Consider the following 23810-nt stretch of genomic DNA (forward strand, 5'->3'; position numbering starts at 1 on the left):
TTCTCTCGGATCTCCAAATTTAAAAGCACGAGGAATGATTGTACCACACAAAGTAATGTAAAACATTAAAGGACTCATTAAAAAAGTAACAGTTGTCTCATATCATCTTGATTTATTGTCACTGTTGCTAACTTTCAGGCTCAGAGGAGATGCTCCTCCCAAAATGAGTTCGGAGATGATAGGAGTAATTATGAGAGCCCCCCAGGTGCCAGCTTGGGGCTTCCCCGTTCAGGCTGAGGGCTTTGCCCTCTGGGGCCGACCTGGTGCACGTTTGGATTTGGAGGATCCCTGCACTGCAATCTCTGTTTTTCGCTCTTGCTGTCTTCTCCTGCCTGATAAACAACAACTTGGGACTGATCCTTTCCTTCCACTTTGATGCCAACCTCTTTTTATTTTTAAGTTGTGAAGCTGCACAAACTGAATAACTTAAACAAATGCTGGTTTCTGCCAAAGATGGACATGAATAAGTTAATTTTCCAGTTCAGAAATGAGTACCATTGAATTTGAGACTCTGTTGGACTTCTGCCTGGTTTTATTTTATACTATTTCATCTGCTCTTGATTTGTAAATAGCACCTGGAAAGCAAGGTGTAATGCGTATTTATTTGAAAATGCTTCTTGTTTTTTCTTACATTAAGCACGTTGATCTTAAACTGGAGTTTCTAAAATGGGCCCTGGGGGTACAAGATGTTGGTATAATTAAAAGAAAGTAAAGCTTGGCACAGTGTTTATTATGAAAGTCCACTTAAATCAACCACCCCCCCTCTCTCACATACTTCCAGGTCATATTCATTATGCTGTTAGTACTGCAGGAACAAGTCCAGCAACTAGTCACTACCCCAGACTGGACTAAACAGCCACTAGCAGCACTTGAAAAATGCACCAAGCCTTCGTTTTAAATATCTGTGTCTCCCTTTTATTCTTTTAAAGAACTCTATTATGTTGAGGTGATGGCATTCAAAGGTGGTCCTTATATTTATTTAAAGAAATAAAAGCTACTGTAACCAGAGATTTAATGCATTCTTCTAAATGTCAATTGAAAATCTATCCATTAAAAAAGCCCATTTTCCCCATATGCAAAATGTTAATTGGATTTTTATGAGGATTAAGAAATGGCAAAACCACAGAAGCAGAATCAGTCATTTAAAAATACATGCCATTTCTTTTTTAAAACAAGACAGATTATTATCTCTTGCTTTAAGCTTGCATTTTAGGAGGAAATGAATTTTTCATTAATTTAATATACACTGTTCTGTTGTTTTCATTTATGATTAATTATTATATGTGACTTGCATGAACTACAAGGGAAAAAAATAAAACTATAATGACCAAAATAGCTATGGCTGAGAAACAGTGGCTGGGCAGTTCAATAGGAGGTGACAATATGACAACTTTTCAAGCTTGGGAACTCACCAGCCTGTTTCCTCCTTTAGGTAGCAGACTCTGTCCCACGGCTAAACTTGTCTTTCACGTGGGAATTGCTTTTGTCAAGTGTGAAAGAGTAAACAATAGCATTTCCCCAGAATGCCAGTTTTATGGAGCCCCAAATGCTCTGAAAACAATTAGTAACCTGGAAGTTGTCAGCCCAAAGGAAAGAATAATCAATTGTATCTTGAAATTTTACCTATGGCTCTTTGGCCTGGTCTCTTTGTTCATTATAAGTCAGTGTGTTCCTTCAGGAAACAATGCCAAACAGAACTTGGGGGCCTTGGTTTTTATGAAAGCTAAAAAAGAAAATGAAATAATTTAGAAATTACTTATGAAAAATGATATATTGGACATGCAAAGCCAACCATTTCCTTCCCCTTACTCCAGTTTTTGTAGGGAGGGGAAGATGTTAGTATTCCAAGAGATGATTTTCCAAAAAAAAGAAAGAGAGAAAAAAAAGAATTTCATAGACTAATTAATTGTTCACTATGTAATTAATCTTCCAGACAGCTGTGTTTTAGAAAAGAAACTAACTGGGTGAATTTTGCTTTTTGTTACATCTAAGGGTATGAAATGAGGTGAGGATAATAGAGGGGAAAAAGAGAAAGAAAGAATAATTGGTGGAACAGGGGTGTGAGGCTGGTTCCTTAGACCCCATTCCAAATGGAGAAAAGAAATTATATATTTATAGGACCTGGGAAATTTCTGAGGCCATAATACTGAAAAGAAGAACCACCACCTGGTAGGCAGCTATCTTTAGCTACTGATAACCAGCAGAAATATTCTGTTAATTCCAATTTTCTCAGTTTAACAGGACCAGTTGTACTTTGTTAAATTCTGGAAAGCAGGTATCTATTTCCATCAAGTACACATGGGTTCAATGTACTTTTCTTAAAATGTCAAATCAGATTATTACAGTATATAAAGTAGGAAATTAACAAAATATGACTCCTGGGTTGGGTCGTCATTTGGAAACTAGCCAAAAAAATGAGACATTTAACACAGGGCAACATTTTTTCCAGAAATAAATCCTAACACTGTATGTTTCAGAATGTTTATATGAACCTTGTATTTAATTGAGATTTCCATGTTAATTCTGCAGCTTTTTGGCTGCTTTTATTGTCTTATGTTTGTGTCATAAATAGGGCCTTTGGGGGTTCTTTAAGACATGTATGTTGAAATAAAATGTTCTCTTCTATATAAGAATTGTTTTCAAATACATCTGTCAGGGAAGTCCACATCTGTCTGTGTTGATGATTACATCTATGAAAATAATTTAGGTGTTGTGAGCCTTGCATTTGCATTTCCTTTTAGAAGGCCTATGAGCAACGACAGATTATTTTAGCATATTTTAACACACTGGAAAATGTGCAGGAGGAAGCTCTAAAGAATATATAACTCAGTGAACTGGGTCTGAGTTATTTTAAATGAGATGTCAAAGTTGTCTTGCCACTAAAGAAGATACTAAATAATAATATGATACAATTCTTTACTATCTTGTCATGTTTCATTGATATGTTTGGGGTCTTTGCTGCATAAAAATGTCAAATTTGTAAAGAGCAAGCAGGGATCATAAATTGAAGGCCTTATACAAAGTTGCATTTTCAGTTAAGTAAAGCTGTTTGACAGATTGCCCAGAATGCAAACACAGAAATGTTGCAACGGTTCTGCAACATTTAGGAAAAGAATAGGAAAGACATGCTGAAAGAAGAAAAAGGACCATTGCTATCATTCAATCTACACTATGTCTGAAGAAGGTTTTATAAATCAGAGCACATCCTTCAACACTGTTTTGTTTTTTGTTTTTTGCCTTCAGATTTCATTTTATATAAAGTGACTAATGATAAGCTATGGAAATCAAAATTTATTGAGAAATCTGTTTCTCTTAACTGATAGTAACCCTGCCATGTTATACTACTTCAACATGCTATAAAAGTCATATGATAATATACTTTTAACCTGGGATTTCTAAATGGCTTTAACGAATGCTAATCCTGAGAGTTTTCCTGCAGGAATAAAAAGAGAAAGGTTTTGGGAGTCGGCAGAATCCTACAGGGACATGGAATCAAAGCCACTGCACTGTATCATCTTTTGTAGCATTGTAATTACTCCTAAGCTGCTTTCACAGTGTTAGTACACTAAGATGAGGAAATCAAAAATGGTCAGAGAAAGTTCATACTGTATAACTGAAACCAGTGACGCAGAATGTGTAAGTTATGCCAAAACTCTTTTGATTTCTGTTCCAGGATTTGCAACGAGTGGAAAGGGATAATTTGGGAGGGTGGAGGAGACATTAGCATTGTTTTTGTTCTTTTTCCTTGGAATCTTGAGCTACCACTCTAGTACCCACCTAATTAGAATGTATACACATCAGCAGGACTGACTACTTCATTAGAGACACTGTACTCGTTGGGGGCCTTAGGGGTACTGCTATTCCTATGTGGGATTTTAATATTGTAATGTATTGCATCTTAATGTATTAAATTCATTTTGTTGTACTATATTGGTTGGCATTTTATTAAAATAAATTGTATTGTATCATATTTGTATGTTTTAAGAGAAAATAATATAAAATACAATATTTGTACTATTATATAGTGCAAAACCTACAAATCTGTGCCTCTGCCTCTTGAATTAATCTTTTGGTTGCTTGCATTGGGGAAGGAAATGGAGGAAGGAAACAACCAATAAAGCTTTCAAAATTCAAGAATTCTGTTTGGTCTGCTGCCTTAAAATTTAGGTTACAGAGTAACACAAACATACCCTCACAAACATCAACAAAAGTACATAAGGCTGGGAGTATGGCTCAGTGGTAGAGTGCATGCCTAACCTGCAAAAAAAAAAAAAAAAAAAGTGGGAAAGGACTATGAAATTATATTAGCTTATCTACCAACACCATACATTAATATGAACATTTATTGTAAGCCTATATGCAAAATCACATTTTTCTGTATTCGTAAAACTACACAAGATCCTTGCATTTTAGAAAAACTCTTCTCTGCAGGGTGGAGGGAACAGGGAGGAGAGAAGGCAACCAGTTGGCCAGGCAAAAACTTTTCTATTAAAATTTAAAAATACAGAATCTAGTTCTTGATTTTATTGTGTTCTACACATTTCAATTTATTAAATTTATTCAATTTATTACTAAAGAGGAAGCAGTAGATTAACTACTGAAGAGAAAAGGGACCAAATGTACATGAAACCTTGAGTTTTGCTATTTCTATGTATATTTAAAATGTTGATATGCATATAAGATAAAAGTAAAACTGACAAGTAATCACAACTCCCTTTCTTCCCTCAATAGATCAGGAAGCGCCACACCTTCTGCGAAACCTCAGTGATCATACGGTAGCCATCAGCAGCTCTACCACTTTAGACTGTCAAGCTCACGGTGTCCCAGAGCCTCAGATCACTTGGTTTAAAAACAACCACAAAATACAACAAGAACCCGGTAAGAGATTTGTTTTTCCTTGCATTTATTTCTCATCCTTCCTCACAACTCTTCTCCCACTTTCCTATCATCTGTTTCTCCTACATCTAGGACTACTTTACTAAAAGAGCTGCAAAAACTAGGCTCATACTTGTGTCAACTTCCGGTGAGGAATAGTTAGACCTGTTCTTAAGGGACCCATATTCCTAACTCTATAAAAAATCCTATCAATTGTAATGCTTTATAGTGCATTGAACTCCTCACCTAGGAAAGTGAGAAGTTAATTTCTTGGCATGAAGTATTACACAGCTTTGAACATCTAATTCAGAGAAGTAGATTTATAATCTTTCAAATTCATCAACACCAATTTTAATGATTGAGAAAAGAACGCTATTTTCATACTGGTAAAAAATTTCTAAATTAGTTGTTATAGACTTTTTTTCCCAACAATAAATATTCTTAAAACCACTAGAGCTTAACCAGTAAGTAAGTACAAACACCATCTATTGCAAACCTCATAATGCTATGGTTAAGATTAACTGACCTTATTTATATTTTTTATTAATAACTACATTTATATTAAAACTAAAGTTGCCACTTGCCTGGCACCAGCAAGGTCCTGGGTTTCACCACAAAATACAATAATATAAAATAAATAACACTGCCATTTAGTTGTAATATTCCAACAACCTAATCAAGTAAGTGGCAACATTAAATGGTCCTTACATGTGAGTCCTCTACTCCAACTGAAACCTCCATTTGCACAGGATGAGTTTGTATAACAACTCCAAATTTTTAGATAGTGACTAATGTCTTAGAAGGGCCTTATACTGCACAGGTCCCAAACCAATCACATCACATAATTTTTCTCCACAAAGTAGCACCTATAATGCTGACATTATACACTTATTCATCCAAACTAGAAGGTGATTACCTCACCTTTGCCCTCCTCATCTAATCTATCACCAGACTGAGCAGCTTGTACCTACTAAATATTAAATGTTTCTCAAATCCATCCCTTCCTCTGCTGTCCAATTATTCTACTGATTCAGGTGCTCATTAGCTGGCCTCAACATCTGCAGTCATCTTGAACTTGTCTCCCTCCCTCTCTTTTCTATTTTCTACACAGCTCTATAAAATGCATCTGTGACCATGTCATTTCTCTGCTTAGGTCTCCCGCTCACTCCCCACCACATCATCTGATAAAGTTCAAGCATCTGACACAGAAAGCCCTCAACAAATAGCCCTGCCTACTGCAAGTCCATGCTCAGCCTCCCCTGCCTTTTATAGATCACTGCCCACATTATGCTGCTTCAACCCTCTGTGCTTTTTTTTGTTCTTATGCCCCTTCTGCCTGGAGTACTTTCCCTTTGTATGATGCCTACCTGTCCCAAGACTCAGATTTGCTGTTCTCCATCTACAAGGCCTTGCACAACTCCACAAGGAGAAGGCAACTCCTCCATAAGTCTTTATTACTTGTGAATGCTTCAACTTCTTTCTTGAGATTTTGAAAATATATATATAATCATCACTTCATATGTGTCTATATTATCTATTTCTTCTGCTCTCTTAATTTTTAAATCATCTTTTGATATGTATTCCTCCTGAGAAATAGTCTATCTTATTTATCCTATTTTTATCTTTATATCTTCAGAATCTAGCATAGTATTTGGCAAATAATTAATGAGTGGTTTTCAGAAAATCATATTCTATACTTAGCAAGTTTATTTGTCTGGACAAATGCCTAGATTTGGGACAGAGCCTCTACCATAGAATTTTTTAAGCCAAAGAAACCTTTAGAGTATCTTTTAAGCCAAAGAGATCTTTAGTCCAATATGGCAAATCGAAAATTGGCTAAAGAGGTAAAATGGTTTACCCAAAATGACACACTACCAAGATAGGTAGTTCCATGAAAAAGAAACCATTGAGGCTTTCTACTACAATAAAAGGATGAGTGAATACATCAACAATAAATAGCTTGTAAAAAGATGTGTGTAATATTCTTCTTTAGAGATTCAGAGTCCATTTAGTATATATAAAACCCAAAGAAGTCCTGCAGTAAAGAAACATGGTAAATTGGTTTTAATTCTGTATTCCCCAAATTTGCTTGATCACAAAATATATTTTATATAATATTAATGCATGATGATGAGTATATCTTTGAAAAAGTAAACTGACCTAAGTTCAGTTTAATACTTTGGATATGGGTTAAATCAAATTTGAAAGCTCAAGACCATTATGGGCATGGAGGAAAGATTTAGCAAGAGAATGTGTCCAGGCAGTTACACAAAAAGAAAAGGATATGATATACTAGGGAGATCAGAGTTTTAGGCCCAGCATTCATGAGTCATGTAAGAATTTGAACAACTCACTTGTCCTACTCTCTGAGCTTCTATTTCCTTGTTTATAAAATCAGGATAATAATGTTGACTGCATAGGGATGTGGTGAGGTTTAAGTGAGTGAACATAACTAACCTGGCCCATAGTCATAGCTTAGTAAATGCTACCTTCAGACCCACCTCATTTACTCAGAAATTGGCTCACAAGTTGTCAGAATTCATGGAAGGTATCAAGAGTTACTAAGTTATCTATCTCAAATATCAAACAACTCTAAATATAAGAAAGATATCTACCCCTGAAGAATATCTACAATAGATCTCTTATAAATTCTTGTATAAAATATTTATAAATATCACTCTAATATGCTTTTAGCATTTATTAAATTCAACTATGCTTTTATATCCCTTTTCTCTTTACTTACTCTTTAAACCTACTATATCCTTTTGGAAATTAATTTCTTAATTTCTTGGAGACAATCTTTTACATGTATATAGGTCCTATAAAGTTTCATACACAATATTGCCATTTGAGTCAGCAAATGCAGTAGCCAACATAATATGCTCCATGACTATGACCCCCATGTCCATATACATAATTATCTTCAAAGATGCCAACTCTTCTGTGGTTATTTCTTTTTACAAACCCATAGGTAACAAATTATAGGTAACCAAGGTGATCATCCTTAATCAGTGTTCCAAAGCTAAAAGGAAAGAACATTGAGCCCAGAGCCTAAAAAGCCTGAAAACTAGTTCATTATACACTCAGCCATTGAGGCCAGAGTGAGTTAAACAAACAAAAAATAGAATAAGGTGTGTATCCTGTAGAAACCTGGGATACATCTTTTATAGGAAGCCTAGCAGCTCAAAAGAGATTTTTATACCAAAAGAATCTTAGGGGCCTTGGATCCATGATAGGATCTGGTCCACTATCATAATTATTTGTTAAATGATGACTCGTCCCCATTCCAAAGAAAACATGCAAGAGGAAGCAGGGCACACACAAGAGCTCACGCTCTAATGGCCTGCTGAAAGACCTCAGGGTAGTCAGAGATTTTTCCTCCCTGCTCATTTCCTTTCAGGAAAAAGCTTTCAGTGGGACACAGCCATTCTCCAGAAGAAATGCAATCCCAAGAAAGTGTTACGAAAGCTGAGTAGTAAATTCTTGGGCCAAAGGGCATCAAGCAAGAACAAAAAGGATGCAGGAACAAAAGTGTATAGGCAAAGGAAGGCATGTACACAGGGACTGGGAGAGGCCACCTCTGCCAGGGAGATCCAAATGAGAAGAAAAGCAGCCCTGGACATCCTGCTGGCTACTGCCCAACTGGGGCAACAGCAGGCTCTCCCCAGCCTCACTTTACCACTGATTGCCCACCACTGGCTGCCACTCATTTATCCTTACTCTGGCCTTTCTCCTCTGTTTCCCTCAGCCCTCTGGACTACAGACTATTTTGATTCCTGCTTGAAAAACTCCCCTTCCTCTAAGTTCTTCTTGCTCCACTCTAATTCTTGTCACCAGGAATTCTTCTCTCACATTCCAGGACAGGGATTCTTCCTTTCTTCCAATGTCCAAGTCTCTTCTGATTTATGCCATTCAGTGTATCACTTGGTTGGTCTCTGGTTTTATGTGTGCTTATTTTAAAAAAAAAAATTACAGATAGTAAAGAAGACATATTAAGATATATCTAAGAATAATCATAAAAATTTATAAAGCATTCACTAGGCATCAAGGTACTATGTATGTGTGCTAGAAATCTCTCATTTAATTTTCACAATTATGCCAGGAATGAGGACACACACCTGTAATCCCAGCAACTCAGAAGGTTAAGGCAGGAGAATCACAAGTTTGAGGCAAGCCTCAGAAACTTAGCAAGAAAAAAAAAAAGTTAACGGGTTGGGGATGTACTTCAGTGTTAAAGTACCCCTGGCTTCAATCTCCAGTATCAAAAAAATAATGAAACTATTTTTCATAACCATCCCATGAGGTACGTATTGTTGTTAAATGCATTCCACAGATCAATTTTCTTACCAAGCACCAATTAAGTTGCCAGCACTGCTCTAAGTATTTTACTGATATTAATTTGTTTATTACTCTTAATAATTTAATAAGAAATGCTGAACAATTACACCTGTTTTGTAGACTCAAGGTTGAGAAAGCTTAAAGAGGGAAATACTAGCTCAGGACAGGATTAATGGGCAAGGCACCACATTCAACCCAGAGAGTTTGATTCTGAAGTCAAAAGAGTTTCACTCTGAACACTGAGCATGTGGAACTAAGCATTAGTTCACACTAATCACAAGAGGACTAGTTTTAAAGGACCTAAAAACAATGAATATCTCCTCATTACTCACTCAGAAACATGGAATTCTCTGGAAGACAGTAGTTTATTTAAAGAATATTTTTAAACACCCTAGAGCATATTTAAAAAAATAAAGTATTTTTAAAAACAGACATCACATGTACAGAGTTAACAATTTTGAAGCCAAATGTTACTTTTAAGTTTTAAAAAGTCTAGAATTCATTTCATATCAGCCCAACACTCATCTATTTACTGATTCAATAAATATTTATAAGGTGCTTCTTCATGTCTGGCACATGCTAGGCTCTAGAAATATAGCAGTGAAAAACTTGGGTAACAAAAAGATCCAAAACAATTAACTTATGTATACATTTCAATGAAATACAGCTTCTTCAAGCAACAACCATGCGTGTCCTGACTTATTTATTATCATGTCAAATAGTTTTTTTAAAAAATGGAGTAAGATGAATAAAGGGGACAAGTACTATGACTTAATCACAGGATTAAAATATCTTTAATATGAGAGATGAGGACAGGTTGATCAACAGGTACTAAATTACAGTTAGTAGCAAAAAAATTCTGGTGTGCTTGCTGCACAATAGATTAACTACAGAAAACAATAATGGAACCACACTTCAAAAAGCTAGAAGAAAATATATAGAAAGTTTTCATCATGAAGAAATGATAAATGTTTGGAGGGTGGGATGTAGCTCCATGGTAAAGTTTTTGCCTAGCATGAACAAAGTTCTGGGGTTCAATCTCCACAACCAAAAAAAAAAAAAAAATTCATTCAAGAAATGATGTTTGAGGAGACAGACTTGTTTAACTTTATTTAAGCATTACACAATGTATACATGTATCAAAATGCCACATGGAAAATGTGTAATTTTCAATATGTACAATTTTCTATGTATCAATTTAAAAATAAATTTAATTTAAAAAATCTTTACTACATTACATAATCAAAAACAAAACACCTTCATATTTTAATTTTGCTACCTTAATACTAAGCATACAATAGGTTCTTACTAATTCTTAGTTAAATATATAGAATAGAGGAAAGATAAGAAATAAAAGAGAATTTGGGACAGGTAATAAAAGCAAGAGTCTCCAAACTAGAACTGGGTAAAGAAGCTACTAGGAACCATTAGGAGGGACTAATAGGGTACAAAAATGTTGACAGATGAAGGTGATGGAAGACATATTTACCTTGACAGGGGGAAATAAAAGCTAGTGTGAGTGTAATACAAGGCAGCAATCAGAGAGAAAATGCAGCAATGTAAAGTAACCAATATCCAGAAAGAACCACATAGGTCCCAACTTGGAGATCAATTCTATCTGACAGGTCTGAGTTTGGTTTGGTTCCCAAGGGTTATCACACACCACAGCATTCATTTCTGCTGGGAATGTAGCTCAGTAGTACAGCACTTGCGTAGCACGTACAAGGCCCTGAGTTCCATCTCCAGCACCAACAAATAAATAAGTACACCCTACTCTTAAAAAAAGAAAAAAGAAAAAAAAATTTCTATTGGGCTAGAAATGGTTAAGGTTTGCACTCAGACTTGGGACAATGATATGAAGTCACCTTAAAGAAACTGAGACGCTGAGTCTCTTTACTCTCTCTCCAGTCACCTGCTTGAGGGACTGGCAGCTCCTTTAAAATAATCAAAAGTCATCTTTCTACCTCATACCCTTCCCAGATTTTTCCACTGAGGTCCTAACAAGTGACATGGCTGAGTGCATGCCCCAAGAGAGGGGCTGGTGGCAACCCACTCTGTAGTCACACTTTAAGGAGTAAGGATAAGGATATGCTTGCAAAGCTGACAAAACACAGCAGTCCTATGTAGGTTTACACTGATACAAGTACAAATGATCTCACATATGATTGTGCAGAGAAAATGGAGTTTTTGAAATTCATTAAAATGCTGAAGTAACAATCTCTCCCTTTTTCAAAAATACATAAGAGAATATAAGGAAATACTGACCTAAGATCTTTATGGTAAAGTCTGCCTGTACCAAAAATTGTCATCAAACTCTTATTTAAATTTCTATAAGAGTGAAACATTTTTAGACTTTGAAGGTAAAAGCACTAATATTGGAACAACAGAATTGAGAAAGTATAAACTGTGTCTTCAATAGACTGAGGCTAGAGCAGGAGAGGACACTCTAACCCAGTGATTAATATACCTTAAATGGAATTTTCTTGGTTACCAGGACTAAGTATTTATCTACTGACCTGAAAGGGACATTTTTCCTGTCACCACCCTATCCCTGACACCATTTATCTGTATTTGTAAGCACCATACTCATTATCACACATAAAGAGAGAATAGAATCATCTCTGGGTGGTAAAGTGATTTGAACAGATCTAGGAAATATCTTAAGGAAAGGAGAAAGAGATGAGGATACTAATGAGAATGTTAATAATGCCCAGGGATGATAAAACTGACCATCTTCACCTCCCGGCTATTAAGAATTGACAGTTTTGCTTGATTTCATAGTAATAATGCAATTTAGAAAGTTCGATTATCATTTGTAAAACTTGAGTAGTAAGCACCTTTTTTTTTCTCATGCAATCTACTCTATGATGCACAATGAATGAAGAACTATTATAGCAGAAAAGAAGGATGTTCAGGATTCCCAGGTATGCATAGGGCAATGCATGTGAAGGTGGCCTGTGGCTCTTACCATCTCTACTAAGGCTGGTGGGACTGGCTAAGCTGCTATTCTTACTAGTCCTTCCTCTTCAATACGTGACATCAAAGTCAGAGGGATCTCTATCCAGACCAAGAAGCAGCCCAAGTTTCAATAGTGAATAGTGAAACAGCTCTTTTCTTAGGCTGAGACCTCAAAACACATTCTTAAATTTTATTTGTACTTCTGACAACAATAAAATATGAAGAACACTCTGGACCAGTGCAGAATCAAGGCTTGGTTCTTTTCCAAGAATAAACTTCCTTTTAGAAGGTGAAGAGAAAGGAGTGGCAATAAAAGAGTGGAGCTGGGTAACTGCACAGAAAATAAAATCTGTTGGCATTGCTGAAGTTCAGAGCTACAACCCTGATCTCAGTCAAAAGAGGAACCCTGACTTTAACCAGTCACAACATGACAAAAAAACAAAAATGTTACTTTATATAATTCCCACAATTCTGCAATTACATCTTAATATTTGGCTAGTTCAATAAAACTGAAAAGTACAGCTGTAGAGTTCAATAGTTTACATCTAGAAAAATAAAGTAACCTATAAGTAAAGTCCCATTTTGAATTGGAAATCAATAAAAGCTATTTATATAGAATCAATCTTGGCTCCCAAATACATTTTTTGTTGACAAGTTTCAGCTTATATAGGTCTCACACATATAGATGTACATACATACGCAGCATCATATATCATACCATACCCTAATGCTTTATCCAAAGTAAATTTCCTGGCTGCATTTCACAGCATAACATCCTCATTCCTATTCAGCCCATAAAAACCTTCTGAAAGCTGCTGGCCACAGTAAGTACGACCTGAGGGATCACATTTTGGACAACACAAACATATGCATATGAGCTAGTTGTTTTAGTTTGGTTGGAGGTAGGTGTTAAGTTCTCTTCAATTTGCAAATGAAAATTCAGAATATAAGAAATAGGAAGGAACTTTGCCAATGTAGACATCATTTTATTTTAATTTTTATTTTATTTAGTATTTACTTATATGATACTGGGGATTTAACCCAGGGTGCTTTACCAATAGCACATCTGAGCACATCTTCATACCTTTTTTAAAAATTTAATTTTCAGACAGGGTCTCACTAAGTTGCTTAGATCTTCACTAAGTCGCTGAGGCTAACCTCAAATTTGCAATCTTCCTTCCTCAGCCACTGAAGTCACCAGGATTACAGGTGTACACCACCATACCCAGCATGGGCATCATTTTAGAAAGACTTTCCTTTTTTTTTCTTCCTAATTGTGGCAAAATACATATAACATAAATTTTACCATTTTAAAGTGTACAGTTCAATGACACTATGTACATTCACAATGATGCACAACCGTTACTATGTAATGTAGTTTCAGAACTATTTCATAACCCAAAATGGAAATCCTATATTCTCTCTCTTTTTTTTCCTCTCCTTTCTTTGCAGTACTAGGGTTGGAACTCAGGGTCTTCTACATGCTAAGCCTTGCTCTATCACCAACACCCTCAACCCCCAAAGCTGCTTCTTTTTGACAGTGAGTGAATTGACTTCTTCCTTCAATTCTTTCTATGAACTCTTAGAACATGTGGGACAGTACTTTGAGCACAGCCATGGTCGGCAGCTCATCTGGTCTGAAGAGCAGTCAATGCTTGAGAGGTCAACAGTAGAGAGAAAAAATGGGGGACAAAGAAAATAGAGAAGAGAAATAAAGAGATACAGGGATCTGCAGGTGGGGAGGTATACTCTCTCAGGAGTTATCCCAGGGACTTCTAACTTGTCTAAAGATACTAACCCCAAAACTAAGAGCACTGACTGGGCTCTTAGAGTAGAAGGGGGCTCAATCTCTACAAATTCCACCTTATACTAAAGATTTAAAAAAAAAAGAAAATTCATATGCTATCTAAGATACACACCATCTTCTAGCAAAATCACATAACAGGCATAAATTAAGTGCTGAAACAATGTAGGAACCTTGAATTTACATTCTCATAAAAATACAAGGAATAAACTTAAAATTATAAGCATATAGTATACAATCATATAATAATTACTAGGATGAAGATTAAAATAAAATAATAAATTATACTGAGTGGCAGTGTCATTCTATGGGAAAGCCAGCATCTCTGAGATGAAATCTGAATTTAAGAGGATACTATGTGACTTGCTTGTATCATTAAATATACCTTAGAAGTCCTTTGACATCAATACACTTTGTTTTAATGGTATGTATTCCTAAAATTTACTTAGCTATTTAGAAAATATATTTTCTTGATTTTAACCTCTTTGCATTGCAGAAGTACTTCTCTGTCTTATAATGGTCATTAGAAATACTATTAATAAAGTCAGTACAACTTTAAATATCATGCACAAAAAAGCCACTGTAGGTGAGTGGTTATATTTTGCAGTATAGACAAATCCATCCTTATAGATATGGTATGGCAAATCTGAACATACCATAAGAATTTATTGAGTCAGGAATATATGCACACACACCTCTCTCTGTGTGTTTTACAATTTATAGATAGTTGTGGTTGATAATCAAGATTTTATAGTCAATGACTTTCACCTTAAAGTATAATAAGAAAAAGTAAATTATTTACGAAGTCCCTTGAAAATACTAAAAGAGTTGGACATATTAAAAATTTAGACCACAACCCATGGATAAATGTGTAGTCCAATGTGTTCACAAACTGATCCACAATACCACTAGCAACTAACACAATATGTCAGTTAAGTACTTACACTGAGTCTTCTCATCAGAATACCTTATTGGTATTCAAGAAAAACAACCCTCTGTAAAGTATTATCTCTTTGAGGCTAATGAAACCTGTGAAATCACCAGAGGTTGCATTTCTAAAGCTCTAGGAACTGGGGGCATTTTGAACCTCAAAATTAACAGACATACAATTTGACAAATTCTGAGAAAACAGAAACACTGTGAGTCATCAGTAAATACTACAACTTAAAGCGTAAGACTCAATGCCTAGCATAGCTTCATAATTTTAAGCAAAGATCACAAAACTTACTCTCATCCTCCAACCCCTATACTTGATTTTCTACTGTCTGGATTCATTTGGTTGTTTCCTTAGTTAATGAAGGTTAGCTAGACACTAAAGATTACGTAAGAAGGCTTCTCCAAGAGTACACTGTGGAGCAGGCAGATAAGAAAGTCAGCAATTTGATTATAAAATGATAAGTGCCAGAGTAGGGGCATATACAAAGTAATATAAGAGTAACATAGAAGGGGTCCAAAAAAACCAAAAGATGCTTTCCAAAGTAGCTAAACCTTCAATATTAAAGGACAAGTAACTTGACCCTTAACAGGATATAAAGTCACTGAGGCTTATCATGAACTGCAAATTGATCAGCATGGTCATATCAAGGATCCATTTAGAGAGATAATAGGCACTGAGGCTTGGAAGACAGGCAGAGGCCAGATGATGAAGGTCCTTAACAAAAATATAAAAGCTTATCCCTATGTACATTCTCTAAATCAAAGTTGTATCTAATCTATCTGGCATCAATATTTTATTGACTCAGTAAATTTAAATAAGTGAATTTGGTTAATATTTCATTTAAAAATCATGAGCTTTAACATAAAAAAAATTCATATTTTTGTCTTCTCTTTAAATATCAGAAGACATGCCTAGACTCAAATTCCCATCTGGTAGGAGCTAAGATGAGGTTTTCACTTTCAGATGGAAGATAGGCCCTCTATGCTTCATAGGCAACCCCTCCCATCCCCACAGACCCATGATTTCATTCCCAACTCATTTATGTTATATGGCTGGCCCCTAAAGGCATCTACATTTGCAAGTCTTGCTCTATGCCCTGCTGATCCAATCAGATACAGCTTCTTAAAGAGAAATAAATACTGAGTTTGCACAGGAATTATTATGATTTTAGTGGTTGAAGAAATCTGTATTCACCCTCTGAAGCCATGGAAATACATAAACAAGCACATGAAAATGACTTAAGCAAACTCTCTAGAAGCAGCCAGGCATACAATTCACCACCTCAGCAAGACAAAGTAAAGATCATGTTTATAAGTGAATTCTACCTGTTACTTCTAATGACTCACACCCAACTAAAAAAGAAAATTCAGACAGAGCAATCCCTCAAAGAACCCAATACCATTGTGCATAACAACAAAACTTACAACATATCTCAAAAAAAATGTAACTTAAAAAATCATTAAACTATTAAATGACATAAAAGACCTAAATAACTCAAAATCCTTGCTATTCCTAGATAGGAATATTTGTTATTGGGTGGAACCATATTGCCATTTTGGGGGGTCAAAATACTAGCAATATCACATGCTTCAACCTACAAGTAAATGTGACAATTTTCCCCAAATTATTAATAAATTCAGTACAATTTCAAACAACATCCCAACACTGCTTTTTATAGAATTTGATAAGGTAAACCTGAAATATTAAAAAATAAAGAGCCAGGAAAAATCAGCCCATTTTGAAAAATACATCAGACTATACCAGATATCAATATGTATTTATCAAGTAATCATAAACTATGTGGTACAGGTATAAATAAACAGGTCATAGAAACAAAACCACTAGTATATGGAGATGTGGTATCTGATGAAGCTGGTACCAAAACTCCATAGGAAAAGAAGAGGGGCTGGGGATGTGGCTCAAGCGGTAGCGCGCTCACCTGGCATGCATGCTGCCCGGGTTCAATCCTTAGCACTACATACAAACAAAGATGTTGTGTCTGCCGAAAACTAAAAAATAAATATTAAAATTCTCTCTCTCTCTCTCTCTCTCTCTCTCTCTAAAAAAAAAAGAAGAGAAGAGACTATTCAGTAATTGATGATGAAATCATTGGTTATTTACATGGTAAAAATTAGATCTTTAGCTTACACCATAAACACACCCCCTCCCGAGAAGAAAAATCCAGATAAATTTTAAAACCAAATAAGGAGAAACAAAACTCTAAATAAATCTAATCTTTTAGATAGATTTTATGAAAAAAAGTATAAAAAGGGAATGCTTTATGACAGCGTAATAGAAAAAGTATTTGTTTGGGTTTTTCTGGTATCCAGAATTGAACCTAGGAGCACTTAACCAATGAGCCATATTCCAACCCCTACCCTTTCACTAAGTTGATTACAGTCTCTCCAAATTGCTAACACTGGCCTTTGACTTGTGATCCTTCTGTCTTAGCCTCCCAAGTCACTGGGATTCCAGGCATGCTCCAACACTACCAGCAATAAGAAAAGATTTTTAATGCAAATAATAAAAATCACAAATTACAATAGAAAATATCCAACTTGATTACGCTAAAATTTTATAAACTTTAAAGATAAAAATTCACCATAAAAGAACTTAAAAACACTGCTTATAGGATTGGAGAAGACCAGCCACATGTTTAACCCACAGAGAATTAGTATCCAAACATGTAAGAATCCTAAAATCACTGAGAAAAAGACAAATTAAGCCTACAGAAAAATGGGCAAATGGATATGATGCAGCAATTAACAGAAAAAGTCTGGCCATTTAAAATGTTCCACCTTGGGCTGGGGATGTGGCTCAAGCGGGAGCACGATCGCCTGGCATGCGTGCGGCCCGGGGTTCGATCCTCGGCACCACATACAAACAAAGACGTTGTGTCCGCCGAAAACTAAAAAATAAATATTAAAAAATTCTCTCTCTCTCTCTCCTCTATCTCTCTCTCTCTCTCTTCTCTCTCTCTCTCCCTCTCTCTCTCTCTTTAAAAAAAATTTTTAAAAAAATGTTTCACCTAACTAGTAATCAAGGAAATGTACATTAAAACCACAGAAACATACTATTTCTCACTCATCATTTTGCCATTACTTAAAAAGTATAATACCAAGTATTGATAAGTATACGGGGAATGGCAAGCTCTTGCTTATTGGTGGTTCAGATATAAACTGATTCATTTTGAAAGACAATTGGTAATAATTGAAAATGGGTATGCCCTATGAACCAGCACAAGGTACACAATACTGTGTGAGATGTTCATTGCAGCCTTCTTTGTAAAAAAATAAAATATAATCTACAACTATCCCACAGGAAAGGAGTGGATTTTAAAAACCTGTGGCCTTTTTATACAATGGAATATTACATATTAATTTTTAAAAATGAACTCTATCTACATGTATCAACAAGGATAAAAATTAAAACACTGATGAATAGAAAAAACACAAGTTGAAAAAGGATGCATACTGTATGCATCCATTTAGAATTTTTAAACACAAAATAGTATTATATATTGTACATAAATACTATTCATGAAAAGTATAAAAACATGCATGAGAATGATATGTACCAATTTCAGTACAATGATACCTTCTGGAAAGAAGGTAAAGGAAAAGATAAAAGTATAAATTTGGGCTGGGGATATAGCTCAGTTAGTAGAGTATTTGCCTAGCATGTACAAGGTTCAATCCCCAGTACCACCAAAAAAAAAAAAAAGTATAAATTTTATTTTATGTGAGGGAAGTAAGGGGTCTAAATAAAATATGGAAAATGTTGACATCTGATAGTCTTAATGATGGGTGCATGGGTTGTAATATCTCTATACCTTTTAAGTTTTGAAAGTAATTACTACACAAGAATTAAAATTGTCATAAATAGAATCCTTGTTAAAAAAATTCACTCTTCAATAGAATAGAGCCTCTATCATAAGGATTATTTCATTCAAAGCAAGGATCAATAGGTTAAGGCAATATAGAAATTAGAAACAACTGTGAATTATGTGTGGGCAGAAGGTAATAAGAATAGTTATTGTTCATTGGTGTGAAAGAGAACTAAAAAGAGTAGGGAGTGAGGAAGGGCATGACGAGATAGAGTTCTAGGTGGCCCATATGATGGTGACGCATCAGTGTTTTTGTGCCATTAGTTAAGAGCATAATGTGAAGGCAAATCAGAAGGAAAAGCTTTGCTCTTGATTCTGAACATCCTTCCACCCTAGCTCCTCTCCTCAATGTGATGCAAAGAGGAATCTGTGCCAGACACAATGTTAGCTCATTAGCATCCCATTACTGCCTTATCACCTTCCATAATTACAAATCTACTTGGGTAAAATCCAAATCCTTTGACTTTATTTTCATGTTGTTAGCTTTAAATTTGGATTTGAGCAAGAGAAAAAGGACTATTGTTTCAGATCTCCTGCAAAGGAGATGATGGTAGGTAGCAAGATAGCTGCTATATCATAAATGCCCAATGACCCCCATCATGTATTCTCAAGCCATACTTTTATTTTCTATTATTGCCACTTACACAATACCCTACACTTTTCAAAGCTTCAAATTTTTTACTTAAACTATTTCAAATGATCCTCATAATAATGCCATGAAATAGGCAGAGCAGGTATTGTTCTCATTTTACAGATGGGGAAAACAGCTCCAAAGAATATCAATGACAGCCAGAGTTATAGTGAAGAGCTCTCATTTTTTCCTATTATCTGGGCTTAAAAACATTCAAAACATCTTGGATTCACCTCTTTTTATTCCTGTATCCAATAAAGAATCTGTCCCTGCAGGTTGTTTCTACCAAGTGTCTATTTCCATTTCTTCCTCTCCACTTCATTTCCCAATATCCACTTTGGGGCCTCATCATTCCCTGAGTGAATTACAGCTGGTGAACCAGAATTCCAGATGCCACTCTTTCCTCATTCCAATCCATCCTGTATTCTCCTTCTAGACTAAACTTCCCTAAACATCACTTCCATTATGTCATTTCCCTTCCATTATGTCAGTCCCTTCTTGACTCCTTCTTCTTTTAACCAAGAATCAGAAGGACTCCCCAACCAAGATTTCAAAGCTCTCCTTAAAACTCACCTTTTCCAGTCACTACTCAAAGTAGGTGCTTTGGAAATAGAAATGGTTAACATACATTTGAGAGAATATTCGGAGAATGCAAATTTTTCAAAAATCATTTTTACGTATCAAATCAACCAAGTTTTGTGTTTTTTTATTTTTTCATATGATACTGCTCAATACTGGCAGAATGATAAAACAGTCTCTTACCCAATGCTGGTAGAAGTGCTGACTTGTGTAATCTTTTTGGAAGACAATTTGATTATGTGCATTATGTTTTTGACCTACAATTCTGTATCCTAAGGAAATAATTAGAAATGGCAACAACAAAAACCTTATGCCTAAGGACGTTAATTGTACTGTTATTTAAAATTATGAAAATTATACATACATGTAATTAATGCCACTCATCTATCATGTCTTTTACTGGACAAATTCAATAGCCATCATATTTTCCATATCATCCCCATACAGACTTACATGCTTCCAGTGGCTTTTCACTGCACTTAGAATGAAATCCTAAGTCTTTACCTTGGCCTACAGGGTCATGAAGGATCTGGGCTCTGCCTAGTTCTTGTTTTCATCTCTTCTTTATTTTCCCCCCTCTTTAGAGGTGGAAACCAGGCCTTGCAAATGCTAGGCAAGTGAACTGCATGTGAGCTACATCCCCCATCCTAGTTTTTCATCTCTTCTGCTGCCTTACTTTGTGCTAGCTACAGTTGGTCTTTTTCACATTTCGCAAACAAACTCTATCCTGCCTCAGGGACTATAAATTTGCTGCTCCCTGTGCCTAAAAAACCATTTTCCAACTTTTCAGATGGCTCGTTCCTTCCTATCTTGCAGGTCTCTACTCAAACATCACCTTCTTCGAGAGTCTTCTCTGAACACCCAATATAAAATAGCCTTCCCTGCGGCTCAGGTTGGAGCTCAGTGGTAGAGTATGTGTTTAGCATGCATGATATCCATCCCCATAACTAAAAATAAATAAATAAAATGAAATAGCCTCCTCACCCTTCTTAACCCATGATCCTCTTTATTTGGTTTATTTTCTTCATATACTTTGTTGCTACCTGAAATTACATTATTTATTTGTAATTCTCCAAAACTAGAATTTAAGCCCTTTGTAGGCAAGAATTTTTATTTGCCTGTTTATTATAGGTCTAGTTCATAGTAGGAGCTCAAAAATATTTGTTTTAAGAATGAACAAAAGAAGTACACTTAAAAATACTAAAGGAACATCTGAGAGGAGGTAAAATTATAGCCACTTGATCTTTTTACTTTTTATTTTCTTTTACATTTTTATGCTTTTAAACATTTCACAAAATTTATTCTTTGAGTCTATCTTTTGTAATCAAACAGATTAACTAGTTTTAACAAAATATAGCCTATACTCTGGTCAAACCCATTTTATTACTAATCAACAACAAGCCCTCAGTACATATTCATTTCAACATCATGCCTTTTCTCAGGCCTTCTTTTCTTCCTTCACCTCGGCCCAAGGGCCACCTCCTTCATGCAGCCTTTCCTGATTACTTCCATTCTTGTTGATCTCCCTCCCTTTCTCAGCCCTTGCACTTGATTGTATATGTTGTGCTACATTTACTCATACTCATTCATTAACTACTTTCTGTATATTTTCTGTGTCTTGAAGCCTTTCAGGTGCCTGTGCATTCCTAGTATTCCTTCCATCACACCGTGCTCTGTGAAACTTAATACTTGCTTTTACCATATGCCATGTTGTGCCATTCATTTTTACATTTATTAAGAAGAAACTGCTTTCATTTTTACCTTAAGGTTGAGGAGACTGAAACTTTAGGAAGATTAAGTAACTTGCCTGAAGTGAAAAAGGCTATAGTGATAACGCATGGATTCAAACCCAGCCCAAACTCTTTGCCACTATGCTATGCAACCTCACCAGGCTACATGACAAATGAAACATGATTTCCTTTGACCCATAGGCCACAAATGTGCTTTCAATTAAATGCATGATATTGGACAAGTTATTTGACCTTAGGGAATCTCAGTTTCATCATGTGTGAAAAATACAATACCACTTTGCAGGGTGTTATGAATGTCAAGGTATGTTGAATTGCATGGGGCTTAGAAAAAGCCCCATGCTGGGAGTGAAAGTAGTTGTTAGTATTAAATATGCTATTTTTGATACCTACATCTTTAAAGTAGGGAATGGCAGCTCCCCCTCACTTCTACCTACCCCATGGGACAGCCACATCTCCACAGCTGGGATCACAACTTTCCTTGGTGAGGAAAGTGCTAGCAGAAAGCCTGGACAGCCGGAGAACAAATAAGCAGGGCTGCCCCTGGTTAATCAGAGCTCAGGTTTCCTCCTCCAAACTCAGATGGATAGGAAGACACTTGAGTTGAAGAAGTTGTTTTGTTTATCATTCAGGTCCACTAATCTAAACATCTCTCACTCCTCAGGAATTATTTTAGGACCGGGAAACAGCACACTGTTTATTGAAAGAGTCACTGAGGAGGATGAAGGTGTCTATCAGTGCAAAGCCACCAACCAGAAGGGTGCCACCGAAAGCTCAGCATACCTCACCGTGCAAGGTAAACAGTGCATAGGAAAGCAACAAGACACTGTTCAGACACCTATTTCCCTGTTTGTTTAACTTCCCACCTCCCAGTCCCCTGCTGCCTGGCGCAATCTGTTCCTTCCCTGGTCTCCTTCTCCTGCCTCCTGCCCCTCCGGGAAGGTACTATCTGTTTCTGTCTGGTGAGGCACAAGGCAAAGCCCAAGATGGCCAGGCTAAGCACATACAATCTGAACCATCCCAGCAGGGGAAGTAGTTCCTGGAAGAAAAGACTTCCCACTGCTGACAGCATGGTTACAATGACCCACAGAGAATGGCCTGAGTGGCCCACACCTGTGAGAAAGAATCCAAGAAGGGAGGGAGGGAAAAAGGAACCCACACTCTTCAAACTGCTCTTTTTTTTTCCTTTTCAGATTCCCAGAAATTAGATATGTGCTTCTTGCCCCAATGTTTTCCTAAGCTGGTTTTTAACATGAATAGGCACAAAATATTATCAGGGAGAAGCAACACATAATAAACAGACCACATTTAAGAAAAATATTCCAGTGCTTCCTTTTTCTGGGCCTCAGAAAGTTTGTTGAGTGGCAAAACACAAAACGGCCAAATTTTGCCTTTGCTTTGGCCATCTGGCTTCCATTTAGAAAACAATTTAGACCTCAGTTTCAATTCTCCAATGCTAAGAATCATCCAAAAACATAAAATTTACAGCATCATAAAATATCAAATTGGTACCTCTCAGATGTAAATATCAATGGCATTTTGAGGTCTGATATGAAAAGATGGAACTTGCTCAGAAGCCTGTTTCCAAATGCTCACTACTGTACTTCAGAATATGCAAGTACTTCTGGAAGAAGGATTAAGAAGAAAGCAATGAATTTCAGTTCTTTTACCCTGGAAATGTAACAATGCTTAGCGAACATAACTCTGAGAATTCACACTTTCCATTCTTTTCTAGGAGATGTTTTAGAGTCTCCTGAAGCTGAAGTACCACAAATTTATATTCAGGAAAAGTGAGAGGGTAGCATTCCCCCAAAGACTTTCAATAATATCCCTGCTTGCCTCCCAAATGATTCAAAACATTCTTTTCAACTGTTCTGCTCACACATAGAGGAAATGTACATCTGGCTTGAATACTTCCTTTTTCAAATGGTTGCTCTTATCTTTTAAGAAGGACTTCCAATGCGACCTTAGGAGTGGTTACCTCAGGCCATGGAGAGCAGAGAGCAGGAAGGCCCCCTATTATCAGATCAAATGCTATTTTTCCCCATGTCTTC

The 23810-nt window shown here is 36.0% G+C and overlaps 1 protein-coding gene and 1 long non-coding RNA gene across 4 annotated transcripts in view; one reads left to right on the forward strand and one right to left on the reverse strand.

Annotated features, from left to right (window-relative positions):
• The window catches only part of Flt1 (fms related receptor tyrosine kinase 1), a 177733-nt gene that overhangs the window by 99747 nt on the left and 54176 nt on the right, over positions 1–23810 (forward strand). For 2 of the 3 annotated variants that reach the window (XM_078016179.1, XM_040281637.2), the window contains exons 15-16: positions 4732–4878; positions 22421–22552. In XM_078016179.1, the coding sequence (XP_077872305.1) occupies positions 4732–4878; positions 22421–22552 (279 nt within the window). Of the gene's footprint in view, positions 1–138; positions 4138–4731; positions 4879–22420; positions 22553–23810 lie in introns of those variants that run through there. The other variant, XM_078016180.1, reaches the window with a different exon arrangement.
• LOC110598704 (uncharacterized) overlaps positions 1–23810 on the reverse strand; it is a 130611-nt gene that overhangs the window by 81593 nt on the left and 25208 nt on the right. The gene's annotated exons all lie outside the window — the stretch shown is intronic.

This window comes from Ictidomys tridecemlineatus, chromosome 6, assembly GCF_052094955.1.
Source record: "Ictidomys tridecemlineatus isolate mIctTri1 chromosome 6, mIctTri1.hap1, whole genome shotgun sequence".
NCBI lineage: Eukaryota > Metazoa > Chordata > Mammalia > Rodentia > Sciuridae > Ictidomys > Ictidomys tridecemlineatus.